Source organism: Tuber melanosporum (genome assembly GCF_000151645.1).
Source record: "Tuber melanosporum whole genome shotgun sequence assembly, scaffold_53, strain Mel28".
NCBI lineage: Eukaryota > Fungi > Ascomycota > Pezizomycetes > Pezizales > Tuberaceae > Tuber > Tuber melanosporum.
The window spans coordinates 497,062-510,734 of NW_003299099.1; the positions used below are offsets into that span (position 1 = coordinate 497,062).

General features: G+C 47.9%; 3 protein-coding genes; 2 read left to right on the top strand and 1 right to left on the bottom strand.

The window, feature by feature from the left end:
- Positions 1-592: 592 nt before the first annotated feature.
- Positions 593-4,998, bottom strand: GSTUM_00009196001 (uncharacterized protein). XM_002840549.2 has 8 exons: positions 4,623-4,998; positions 4,130-4,330; positions 3,850-3,952; positions 3,610-3,798; positions 3,146-3,560; positions 3,042-3,077; positions 2,254-2,975; positions 593-2,199 (listed from the first exon to the last, which is right to left on the bottom strand). The coding sequence occupies exons 2-8, from the start codon at positions 4,312-4,314 to the stop codon at positions 832-834; spliced, it is 3,018 nt and encodes a 1,005-aa protein (XP_002840595.1). The 5' UTR covers positions 4,315-4,330; positions 4,623-4,998; the 3' UTR covers positions 593-831.
- A 3,059-nt stretch (positions 4,999-8,057) lies between these two features.
- Positions 8,058-9,157, top strand: GSTUM_00009197001 (uncharacterized protein; the record flags this gene model as incomplete). XM_002840550.2 has 1 exon in its annotated part: positions 8,058-9,157. The coding sequence occupies one exon, from the start codon at positions 8,058-8,060 to the stop codon at positions 8,247-8,249; it is 192 nt and encodes a 63-aa protein (XP_002840596.1). The 3' UTR covers positions 8,250-9,157.
- Positions 9,158-9,704: 547 nt separating this feature from the next.
- GSTUM_00009198001 (uncharacterized protein) lies at positions 9,705-10,877 on the top strand (the record flags this gene model as incomplete). XM_002840551.2 has 3 exons in its annotated part: positions 9,705-9,951; positions 10,013-10,569; positions 10,696-10,877. 3 exons carry the CDS (start codon positions 9,705-9,707, stop codon positions 10,804-10,806), a joined length of 915 nt encoding a protein of 304 aa, XP_002840597.1. The 3' UTR covers positions 10,807-10,877.
- Between the last annotated feature and the right edge of the window lie 2,796 nt (positions 10,878-13,673).

The window sequence follows — 13,673 nt, forward strand, 5'->3', positions numbered from 1 at the left end:
CCATGTTCCACACACAACACCTCCCCCTTCCTCACTCGTTCGCTTGCCCTCATTAGTGCCTAGCAATGGAAAAAACCCACCACGTCACTACTCGAAATCACCGCTCTCCACATCCAATGTCGTTTCCCACACAACCCAACACAAGATAGAAACCTCCATACCCGGTGCAGTGTTGGTGGGTATTCCCAAGTCACCCCGCGCGAGGTCGGAGTGACTGCCCGGGTGCTTGGCGTACAAGATAAACAACTGGAGCTGTGATATTCTAGATTCCTGCCTTGTTGATCATTTCCAGCTAGTAGACTAGGAATACTGTTGGTGGGTGTTGTCTCGTCTCGTGACTGACGGTGCTAGTACGGGGAAGGGGAGATTGTGTGTATTACAGGCATATAATATGGTAACCCTGATTGATCTTAGTGCTTAATTTACTTCTGCCCTGGATCTTCAAGGCATCGTGCTTTTGCTGCGAGATGTCTTCGCGGGGAGTTGGTCATTAATGGACGGAATTTGGAATTCCTGGGCATTACCAAGCAGGCTCCAATGTGTCTAGTATGATATATACCGGTATGTGCACTTGATTGTGGCCGATAGCATACTATATAAAAAACTTCCATTTACTATAAGAGACCAAACAAGCGGGAAAAAAAGAGAAAAAATACAAAACACACCCGGGCTATTTCCCAAACGCCACGCAATCCCCCCCAAATAAAAAGAAATATACAAAAGGTAAGTAAAACTTCAATATAATGAATAGTGAATGAGCTAATGGACACCTTGCTCAGGCCGCGGGCGCAAGCTGCAGTCTTAGACCCCCGGTGCAAAGCCAAAAAACCTTCATGGAACCTCAGTTTCTACACCTGGCCTTCTTGGCTCCATCACGAATTTGCCCTTGAGATCTTTTCCTTTCCCCACCACGCCCCTCCCAACCCACGCCAAAGTCCGCGCTCCCTTCCATTGCATGGCACCCCTTTCCCGTCTATGCAACTCTCCGACCGATTCCTTCTTACGACTTAACCTTCGTTTGATGCCTTCTATCGGGCTCCTCCCCCCACCCACTTCTTCACTGCTGTCTGTGTCCTCTCCACTACTATTGCCAGAGCTACAGCTGCTTGCCGATGATGCGTCGTCGCGATGGTGATGGCGGTCGATGCATTTTAGTGCACGACATATGTCGTCCATTCCATCGAGCTTTCGATGCGTTGGAGTTAGGCCTCTTCGGAACCGGACCGTCAACACCACGCTTCCGACACATCTCCCAACACCCAGCGCGTCCCCACAATTCTGGACGAAGCGGTCAATGTCCTCCGGCTGGTAAACGTCTAACCGAACGGTAGCCTCCTCGTCGTCCGGAATATCCTTCAACCAAAGCAAAGCTACCGCAAGGCATTTATCACGCCGGACAACAGAATCTCTTCTAAAGTAAAGTATGCACGGCACGGCATATCGATGTCGAACAGATAAACGAAAACGTTTACCCTCCAAGGACCACCCAGGAGTGGCAGAAACCGTAACATCTTGGCGCGCGTTTCTCTTACTGAGCGGTGTTCGAAACGTGAGATGGCCGGCGCCCGCAACTTGTCCGTCAGCGATATCTTGCGCGGAAATGAACCGTGATACAACCTCCACCGACCCGATGTCCGCTCCCAACATCTGTTTCGGCAACGGGGTGTCGATCGAGCGGAAGAGCAATGATATCCTAATCTTCCCATAGCCCACGCCTCCCTGGATAGGATAATATCTCGAAATAACGCTCGAATTCTGAAACACCTTATCCAACTTCAATTCCACTGCTCCCAATATAGGATCGCTTTCCCTATTCCTCGAATCTTCAACAACAACCAGCACAGTGCTTTCCCTATAGTTCCTGACAAATCTTTCCGTACCAGCGTTAAAAAACGGCTTGCTAGTCATTGGCTTTACGCGAGTCTTGTAAATTTTCTGGTAATCAAGAATGATTGAACAGTATGCCGACGGAAGACTAGAGGATTCCTCCTCCTCAACCGCCTGGGTCTGCTCCTTTTGAAGATGTGGGTTGGAACGAGACTTTGTGCTGCTAACCGTGTGGGTTTCGAGGGCGACAATATTATGAATCTGAACAGAAAGAATGCCTGAAGGGAGAAACGGCGCTGGAGGAACATAGGTAGCACGAAGATCCCCAGTCACAGGTTTACCGTCGGGGGGCGACTTGAAGTCGGGATGGTTCTTTACCCCCATTAATCAACCATCAACCGACCAGGCAGATTTGGGGCAACTCACCTTCATATCATCCGGCAACCTCTCATCAGCGCCATCAGTGCCGGCGCTCTCATTCAACTCGGCTTTTCCATGAAATACCACCGACCAGTTTAAATGGCCGGGCACTATTTGTCCTCTCTCATACCCCCGCAAACTATCCCGTCTCTTGTAAACCTTTCCCCGATTCCGGACCAAATCCGTGACATCAACATCCGTTTTACCAACAATATCATCCGCCGTAAACCTATCTGAATCCCACAGCTCCACACTCAACATCTCACTCGCCTTCACCTCATCAGCATTAACCAGCAACACAGCAGTCTCGTCCCATACAGGACTCAAATCACCAAAGATTATCCTGGTAGACCAAAGAGGCTTTGCAAATTTCGAGTAGCGCAATGTTACGTAGCAGTCGCTTTTGCCGTTCAGATCAGCTGCCTTTACAGCTTCCGCCGAGTGTATATGCACGACGAGAACCCCGATAGCATTGGTGTCCTTCTTGATATCATCCCCGGTAAGAACTTTGGAAACATCAAAGGTGTAGTTCGACGGCGCAACGTATGATCTAGCGGCGGTACGGATGGAGGAATTCACAAAGTCGCTGATAAGCGGAAGGTTCATGACATTGAGAAATCGTTGATTCAGCGGGACGGCGGCTATCTCGATCTTTGGCATCCCGAGAAGGGTAAAGGTTGCGAGTTTGATGAAGGGAGGGTCAGGGATGGTTTGCAGTTTCAGACGACCTGGAGAGCGTGAGCGAAAAAGCAATAACGATTAAATTTAAGATTTGGGATCAAGGCGAGTCTCACATGTCCCGGTGCAACCACGAAGCTCAACCCACACGGCTGATGGATTTTGTTAGCCGAATTCGTGAAGGTAAGAAGGATATGAAGAGAGAGAAAAAGGAACTCACGAATCGGTGTTCCCAAAACCCCCTGCACTCCTAAGGTAAGGTGGATCAATAAACTTGCATTTTTGGCCTTGCTTGCCGCGTCGCTGGTGCTGGGACTTGCTCTGTAGGCAAAAGCAAGTTCCAAAGAGACCCATTCACCGACCTCTTCCTGCTCGTTCAATCTCACATTTGCATCCTTTTCGCCGCCCTCATTGAGCCACCTCATAGATAGAATTCGAATCGGAGTGGCCCCTTGGCCAACGCTCGTGATCTTCACCTGGTTCACCACGGGAGGCATTGACGCTTGCATAACATCCTCAATCAGGTCGACTACGGTAGAGAAGAGGTCCGCATTGATTTGAGGCCACAATTTTGAGACAACACCATTGAGCCATTCCACCGATTCGTTGCCCTCCGGGCCAGGAGTGTTCATCCTCTAGTGAATTCAGTCAGTGGGAACCTGCATTTAAAGCAATACAACAAACCTGATTTCCGCGATCAGATTGTTCATAGAACACCACGTCTGCCCATAGACCCTCTACACGCCGCCACCACGATACAGCACCCCCGACAGCAATGAAGATGGATATTGAATATGGCAAGCGAAGCACGCCATTAAGAAGGACAAATGTCGATGCTATGAAGGCCATATACTTTAGCGTGAAGCTCCGGAACTGCAAAAGTCAGCAAAAGGGGCAGTGAAAAGATGAGGGAATGGTGGGTACCACCTCTTCCATAAATTGAGACCATAATGTCGGCGGGTAGGCATCCGGCGATGTTCGTGGAACTGCGAGCGGAGGAGCGTATTTAGCATCACAGATCTTGATGCTACCAAACAGATTAGCCAACCGCACAGAAGGTGAACACCAAGGAAACGGACAAACTCACTCTCTCCCCGTAACCGGATCGGAAACCAGGACAGAATGCTCTTCTATCCTCCTCCTCCTCCTCTCCTCCTCCAGCTGATTATCCGGACTGGCCCGTCGATGTGGATAAATCTCCCACAAAGAGTCGATCCTCGGGACCGGATTTCTCCCGGAGTAGAAGGGTGAATCGGCCTTGGGCTGGTCAACATTCCTCCTCTCGAAGCTGGTGGTGGAACGGCGGGGGAGGGAGTCGAGGCCCCCAGAAGAGGACCTGCTGGTCGGGAGGGAAGGACTGCTGGCTGGTCTGGAAGAAGTGCAGCTCATCGTTGCCCGGGGACACCTAGGTGGTAGGTCGGTAAAGGAGGTGAATACGAGGTGAATTAGGGTGCCGCAGGGTAGTATTATAGAGATGGAGCTAAAGTTTGCTTCCCGTCAGCTCAAGCTTCCGATTGATTGAGCACGACAAAGGGGTACCATGTCAGTCACTGTGGGGTATCGGCAGGAAGAGGGTGGGAGAGATAAAAGCCTGGCCAATTCCCCCTTTGTAGACACATAAGTTACCAGACTGGGGAGTACGGTACACACTGAGCGGGCAGAAAAGGGAAGGGGGAAAGAGTTGCATACATACATACCGGTAACTTGATGGTAGAGACATTAATTTACTCGAGTACTCGTACTGTAACTGCTTACAGGGGCTCAAGCCAATTTCTACTCGAGCCAGCTGCTACAGTACGAGTAGCGTCATCTCCGCCCACCTTTTTCAAAATGGTTGCTGCCGTCCTTCCGAGAGGCCCAACTCGCATCACGAAGCAGGAAGTGAGAAGAGTCAAGTTACGCGTTCAAGTCTTGGTAGGATGTGCATTCACGCTCTGCCACAAGAATGCTCCGACCAGAAAAACCCCCTCCGAGCGCCACTAAGCAAACCATGATACAGCACCGCAAGTACCGTGCAGTGCCCCCCATTGTATGTCTTCGTCCCCTTCCACTTCTGAACGAGCAGCCCCTTCTAAAACTCCAGCTGAAAAAGAAAGGAAAAAGATGGAATGAACAAGTCGGGCACTCCTGACACAATTCAAGTTCACCGCCAAGGATGACGTCGTAAAATACGGTACCGCCGGTAGCAACAGTCAAGTGAAACCCTAACCTTAACGCACAAGCAATGGAAAGTGTCTTCTCCCGGATCATCCGTTCTGCCGTTGTCTCAGAACCTGGGGGCGTGCGGCTCCTTTGGTCTTTCCCACCATTTTCTTCTCCAAAGCCCCCTAGATTGATATTGATAGGCCAGCGAGAAGTGCCGATTACTCGTAAATTTACCCGGATCACTGCTTGGTTGGGCTGCACTGCTTCGACAAACCGCGCGCAACCCTTGCTCGAGTACTGTACCAGTACTGTACCGGTATACAAGACACGGAATATCACCCACATTTTGACATAATTTTGACAATTTTGAAATACCGCATACCGGTATCACTGCCACGCCCCAATGACGAATACCGGTATGGTACTGTACAGTACTGTACCCGTTTCTGGTAGAAAACTCGCAATCCCCAAAGGCGACAGAAAAACTCTCACCGTAAGCTAAAGTTAGCAGTGGGAAGGATGTTATCCCTCGCTAAATTCACTAGAGCGGCAGCGAGACACCAAACTTGGCCATTCGGAAAGTCTCCGGACGCTTTGCATCTATTAATATCCGTCTTGGCGCAAAGTGTACGGAGACTTTTTAAATTGCCAAGTATGTTACCCATTTTATTGCTTGTTACTCGTACATAGTACCTACACCTGTCAGCTTATTATTCCAACGGAAACCCGAACCCCACGTCCACCAGCAAGCACCCGTATCAAGATTCACCCAACCTCACTGTCAAGCATACGGCAGTGGGACGGCAGTGGGAAAGACCAAAACCAACCACTTCCAACGCCATCTGGCCTAAGCTTTCCATTCCTGGGTTTCACACTCTTCTGCATGTGGAGTACTGTACTCGTACAAGTATAAAGGTCGGAGACTTTAGTGCGGGCTTTTAACTATAAATGGGGGAGAGTCCATAAAACTTGACTACTCGCATGACCTAGCCAATAGTTATTTGAAGGGGACCGGTCACTACCGGCATATAGGGTGGTTCTTGGCTTATTGATCCTACTTCTTATTCTTTGCGCCAATGGGATGTGTGGCTTCTCATACCCAGAGGCTACAGAGCACTCACTGCCAGGTCCTGCGATCCTAGAGCTCCAACTCCGAGTGACAGCACATAGCAGAGCTATACAAACCCCGGACCCGACCACTATATTGCATACCAGTAGTACGGTGTTCGCGGGATACTCGTGTTCCCTCCTCCTATCTCCGGGGGCAATCCCAGCGCTTCTGTCAAACTCATTTCCAATCAACCGACCATGATTTACCGCGGGTCTCTTCGGATGAGCGCCCTCCGACAGCCCTAACCCTGATACCATAATACCCCCAGAAATCTACTCGAGTAGAGCGTGGCATACCGCAGGTGGGCCATCGGCACACTGTCAATCCCGATTTGTATGCAAGCAGCATGGCCAAGGAATCTACGATACCTACACTCACTGCTAACCCTACGCCGAATGGTTATGATACCGCTATGCTCTGCTTCCACTAGGCTGTGGTATATTTCGGGCAACGTGTGCAATGTGGTATTCCTGTATCCTGCGGCAGCATTGGTGATCCACGACCGGGAATAGACAATACAGCATTGGTGTATTGGGAAGTGATAAGTTTTTGGGCAGAACTGTACTGTACCGTGCTTTCGAGAGGCTTACCGTTTAGTGCTTGGCATAAGCCTGCACAAGACAAGCAGGACCTTGTGCTCGAGCCGTTTCGACTCGTATGATTAACAGGTCCAAACAGCTGATGGCTCCATGATGAGACTCGATCCGGCCCACGCCTTCAAGATATCATCCACTATGACCGCATCTGGCATGGAGTTTTATTGTTTATCCGCCTTACTAAGGTGGGCGCCTTTATATTATATTCTCCAGAGTCCTGTAGTAGCGTTCTGCTTGTTCCTTATATCTCCCAAACCCCTACCCTTGCGTTGTGTATTACTATCTGTTTTGGAAAGAAATACTCCCCTACAAACGCTCCCCCCATTATCCAAGTGTATTAACCTTAATTCATAAGAGTGTGGCAGCTGTCCTAGCCTCTACCGGTGCTCGCCATGATACAAGTACCTATGTTTCCCGGTGCGATTACCCCTTAAATTTGTACCATACAGTATATCCCCCAGGTCTCGGGAGGCTGGAGCCAGGCTCGGAAGAATTCTCAATATCATACAGTCGGGAAAGTTGAGATCCGGTAAGTTGGGATTGTGTGGTCATGCCAAACACTGACCGTGCCTAGACAGTCTTAGTTTGGTTGCTGCGTTGGTCCAATTTAGCTCAATTTAGCCCAATGCTTGCTCGGCACTTTCAATCGCGTTTTAGCAGCGTGTTGGTGTTGCATATGTGAATTTGCTCTTCATCTAACGTCAAGTTATCCACTCCCGCCCGATTCACTCTAATCGTTGCGTTCGGTCCAGCAACAGGCTATGACAATTTGCGAGTGTTAGACCCCGTCCGACTTTCGTTCTCACGGCTCATCTGTCGAATGAGGTAACTCCGATTTGCGCCCCGCTGAAAGGAAGATATATGTGTGGATACTAAGGATACCTCCTGGACTGTGGGTGCGCCAATACACGGTGAAGGGAATTACTTGCTGCAGCAGTGTGTGGTTTAAGGGATAAATATCCACAGCGCTAAGAAATCTTCCAGAATACAAGTATCTTAGCAGCCTAGGCTACGTCAGGCGTCTGAATATCCTGGATTCTAGTTATGATACATCCATTCTACGTATGGTATCGTATTACCGGGGATGGCGGTTCTGCCCGAGTGGATGATCTAGGGATGAAAGCCAGTCATTCATTCCTTGTTTGCTATCCTCGATTGTCACTAAAGGTATCAGTAGCTTACGTGAGTCGTTGGATTTACCCCTAGCTACAGGCGGATCCTGATGTCGTCACGAGTTTTTGTTTGGCTTCACTCCCCCGAGACTGGCACTTTTGTGTAGCATGGCAAAATTCCGGGCCTCTTTTTTCCTCTCCGGAACTCAACTGAAAATCTCGCCAAAGGTCCCACCGGATGATTGTGTCCACCAAAGGATCGAAAGACGAATTCAAGGTTACTCGCCAACTCTATGCTTACAAAGGAGTCTGCCGTCCTGGGATGAATCTATTGTGGCAATGGGGTTAATGGGAGTTTGAAAAACTTTTCCCCTTGGAGTAGCAATTATTGGGCACAGTTCTGGTATTGGCGTCTGGTTAGCTATCATACAGCGCTTGAGTACAGTACAGTACGATATATCGCTCCAGACCTCGACAGCAGGCATTTAGTGATCAAGGTCATCGGCTGGTTCTCGACCTGGAAGCCAATGTTTGCTCAAGGAGAGCCAACAAATCGCCCGATACTTGTCCTAGGCTAAGAGTTTGGCCATAGAGGGTATAGTTTGCATTGGCGCTCCGATACGCACAGATTTTTGGGCACTTCTGGCCCGGGACAAGCAGTGAACTATTGGAAAATAGGTCGTTTCAGTGAATAGCTCTCTCGGCATTGGTTCCATGGTACTCCGTTGGTGCCAGGATTAACTGCAGTACCGTAAAAACCTTTACGGCACGATGTAGTCCACTACAGTAGCCCCCGAGCTCTGCAATCTCCAGGTTCTGGGATAGAGGCTCTGAGAGGGATTAGCGCTTTCCCGATATGGTAATGTAATAGGTCTCGTTAACCGGTGTTTACAATTCTCTTAACTCATCAAATAAAATTGTTGTGGGAGGACGGACTGATTTCCGCTGATAAACTGATAGTGGGTTATAAGGGGTTTTACGGTAGGAACCTGATACAAGCACATAAGCCTGACCAAATATCTCCTCCAGGCCAAGGATCCTGGAACAGTCCACCCGCTATTCACGTGTTTTGTCATATCCGAGAGTACCTTCTCATTTCTACTAAGTTTTCACCATATCTTCAATTGCAGTTTAATGAATTTCACCAATTTCAGAGTTTATCTATCCCCCACCGCAGGATTGTCGTGCATTTGAATCAGCGCTACCGGTATCCAAGTCGAAAGGACTTGGGGTCGTGAAACATCTCCCGGTCGTATCAAAACCTAAAACAAAAGCATCCTGATCTTGTCCCCCAATCCTACGACCTCTAGAGATAACCACATAATCCTTCTCCAAAACGAAAAACCGGGTGTCATAGAAAATGGAAACTCAACTAGTACACACTAACAAAATACAAAATACTAAAACCAGAGCCCCAATTTCTACTGGCTTGGTTGGAGGATAGCCGGGAACTCTGATCTTGTTTTAGGGATCAAGAAACCTTAATTGCTAACTGTAGAAGATGTTGTGTTAGCTGGGGATAGTGCAGTACTCGGTTGATTTTTTCACTCCCGAGCTGACAGAAAATATGATAAGTTCTGTTTCTCGATTGGTTTCTGGCACCGCATTTTTAGCGGTGGTAGAAAATGCGCGAGTGGTGGTTTGGTGGTTTGGGGGCAAATCGTGGGATCACCGCAGGGGAAGCGCATCCCTATTCTCATGGCGAAGCTAACTTAATATTAAATTTAGGATGGAGTCAGCTGCCCTGGTTCGACAACTTCTATTTCCGGTTTCGTCTGTCCGGGGGTACCTGGCCTTAACACACTTGCGAAAGCAATGGAAAAGCTCTACTTCGGTTCTGCAACCGATAATCCAGAGCTCACTGATGCCCAATACTGTACTCTCTTGAGCAACACCAAAGAATTCGGACAAATCACTCCTGGGAATAGTATGAAGTGGGATGCTACAGAGGGCACAAGGAACACTTTCACTTTCGCTAAGGATGAAGCAATCTTAGCACTCGCCGAAAGGAACGGTCAAAAGGTCCGAGGACATACATTAGTCTGGCACTCCCAACTTCCTAGTTGGGCACATCCTCTTCCATCCCTCTCTCCGCCAGATAAACGAAGGCTGACGGACAACAGTCAGCAACGGTGGCTTTGACAATGCAACCCTAATCTCCATAATGGAAAACCACATCACAGAGGTAGTGAAAAAGTGGAAAGGCCGAATCCTTCACTGGGATGTGCTGAACGAAATCTTCAACGAGGATGGCACTTGGAGGTCATCCGTTTTCTACAATACCATCGGTGAAGCCTTCCCGGGGATCGCCTTCCGCGCTGCCCGGGCTGCGGATCCGTCCGCGAAGCTATACATCAACGACTACAATATCGACGGCACCGGAGCAAAGTCCACGGCGATGTACAACCTGGTCAAGAAGCTTCTCGCTGAGGGCGTACCCGTGGACGGGATCGGCGTGCAGGCTCACTTGATCGTCGGCAACGTGCCGAGCACGATGCAGAACAACTGGGCGCGGTTCGCCTCGTTGGGTGTAGATATTGCCATCACTGAGTTGGGTATTCGCATGACGTTTCCGGCGGACGCGGCGGGGTTGTCGCAGCAGGCTGATGATTATAAGAATGTTGCTACGGCATGCATTAATGTGCCTAGGTGCATCGGTATTAGTAGGTTTCACCCATATGTTAATCCCCTATTAGCTTCGGTGTTTTGTCTAATGATTGCGTAGCTGTCTAGGATTATACCGACGTGAGTCTTCTACTACCGGTATACCTATTTACTCGTCGACGTTGCACTAATGAATTCTTAGAAATACTCGTGGATTCCCGCGATCTTTCCCGGTCAGGGCGCTGCGCTTCCTTGGGACGAGGACATGGTTGTGAAGCCGGCATATGCGGCTATCGCTGGGGCGCTTACCTAAGTTGGTTGCTAGAGCTTTGACTATTTGGGAATAGAATTGTAAGGATTGGTGTGATATTAAAAGAATTTTAATCTTTGATGGACTTGGAGTGATATTTTGTAGTGGGGTTCCGAAGTGGTGTCCTAACCTAGGCCTCTCATTGAAGGCGTTTTTGTAAGGGTCTTTTTTTGTCCACTTGGGTTAGTACGATAACCGCTTTCCGTAGAGACTGAGAATCCTGTACCTGTGATCTAGGCCGATGGATACCGTAGTCGTACAAGTGTCAGGGAAGACGTTTTCGAACAAAATAGGGATTAATTTGTAGGTTAACCTGAATTGACTCTTCACTGACTTTATCGCTAACGCTTGTACATATAAAACTTCCATACAGCGGCCCAGTGTTATGGGTGTTCTGCATATAACTTACCGTGGGTGTAAGAAGGGCTGTGAATGGCACGGCTCTTAGGCCAGATTCAACCGATCTACTCGTACTTGTACAAGTAGCGTATGATACTGTACCGACAGAGAGACATGGTCACATGGAGTGAGTGATATCACATGATTCCTTCCCGTTCTTTCAAAATAAGACTTCCAGAGACACAATTTGTAAAAGCACGCGGCCACCGTACCGGTATTGTCTCCTGCAATGCCCCCTTAGCAGCATATAGCGCTGATGGTTTTTATTTTTATTTTTACTACCTGTGTTTTGACATTCTCGGATCGGTCTGGGGGAAAACGGACAGGGTATATCATACTCTGGTAATATCAAGCTCAAATTGCTTCATCATAGATAGCATCCTGTGAAGGGGCACCGTGACATTGAGTCATTTCCATCCGACTCTCACCCTCCCTCGTGTACCTTCGGCGTTTGTATTTTACTTAGCATGATACTTATTCATTACCTCAGCATTTTCACTTCTCCTTGTCTACCAACTTATGAGGTAGTTGTATCGCTTACGCCCCACTGGCGCGCTCTCCTCGGGGTGGCGGAAGTAGATCGGGAATGGTAGTTGTTTACCTTTCACTTCGTTAAGAACATGTATCTGGGTGGGCCCGGTGTGGCAAGAGTTGAAATTATGTCGTCTGAGAGGTGAGATCTCGTGCGATGGCTACCACATTCTTTGCGGGCACAAGGTCATCATATACTAATAGTGTTCTGTACAGTACTGTTGCGTCCCTTTCTTCTCAATTCCTGGGACCGGGAGGGGAGTCGAGGGGGGGGGTGCTATTAGACATTCTAAAGGAAGATTATTCGTCAGGGGGGGTCTATGTCCGCGGCATACTTAAAGAGACTTGGGCGTGTGTATGTAGTATGTACCAGTAGGAGCTTTACTTCTGTTACTTCGCCAACTAAACTGCTAGTTAACCTTCACAACGCTTAAGCACCCGCCGCGCGGTAATCCAGCGAATGAGGGACCGAGGAACAGTCACTAAATTGCGTCAGGCCTACGCGAGAGAGGGACAAATCCGCACCGGGGAACAAATTTTATAGGTGTTGACTACTGCGCTAGCGCTAAAATTTCCCGATGCTGGGGGGGATAGACAACCCACGCGGAAAGATGGATTCTGAGGGATGGAGCATTCCGCATGGGCCTCAGGACGTCCCACCCGTGCATCTCCTGACCAAGTGCTAAGATATCTCCCGTTTCCCACGGCCGGCGCACCCTCGCCCGGGAATTGCGCTGGGATCCTCGAGTCGCTGGCGGAAGCGATTTCTAGTGGTAAGGGTTATCAATCCCTCTGGAGTCGGTATCACGCACACTACCCTTTCCTATAGTCGCGCAACGCCGAGAAAAGAGAGCACCTCTCTCTTTCCTCGAGTCTTGAGTGCGAAACCTGTGGCACGAACCCGAACAATAAATTTTTGGGTAAGCTTTGCGGGAGCTTGAGTGCTTCTGCCAATGTGCTCTTTTGCTGGTGGTAGCTGTTCTTCCACTTCTTTTTTGAGATAATATGAGTGTGTATTTATTAAAACCAGCATATGGGCACTCAACCCCCCAAAATTTATTTTGGTATTATCACCTAGATAGACCTTTAGAGCATACTCCCAATAGCTCAGAAAATATTCTAGAAGCTCCAACGACCTCTGTAGCATGTTTTATGTAGAAAAATATGAAATATCTCAAAAATGATTTTTTTCTATAGAAAAAAACTACAGCTCTCTGGCTACATGTAGAACCTTTTTTTAAATCAAATGAGCACTTAGTTCATGTGTTATTTGTTATTAAAGTCAAGATACTTTTTCTGTAAAAATGTGTTGCGTGAAGTACTTCTTAAATCCTGATGATGAATAAGCAATATGTGAAAGTACAAACCTATTCCAAATCCCTAATTTCTGAATTATAATTGCTATAGAATAAGGCTAGCTTTGGGATCCTCTTCCATCTCTATTACTATTACAATATTATTTTACTGTTCTCAATTTGTTTCAATTAATACTTTCAATTCCCCCATAAATCTCTCTTATCAACTTTAAATTTGTTACAATATTGAGCTCAGATAATAGCGATTGGAATAATGAAAGTGATAGTAAGTTTCCCAAAGTTAGAGATAAAGAATATTGTATTATAGACTCAGAATGTACTAAGAGTAAACAAGGTGCTTCAGAGTCTAGTTACTTAAGTGATGCATACTCTAATAAGATGAGTGCTGATAAGTTGAGTGAGGTAAAGGTATGTACATCAAGTTTGGAATAAGAGATACAGATAGTCTAATAGTAGTAACTAGGATGATAATTATGAATATCATCTATAAAAGTTAAGTAGAGTCTGTCATTGTCCACTGAAATGTAGTGAAAAGGCATCAGTAGGTCAATTGCGTAGCTGGATAAAGTCTAACTATGCCATGCCACTCAAGTAAAGAAAACTGCTTGCCAGTTACTTGATTCT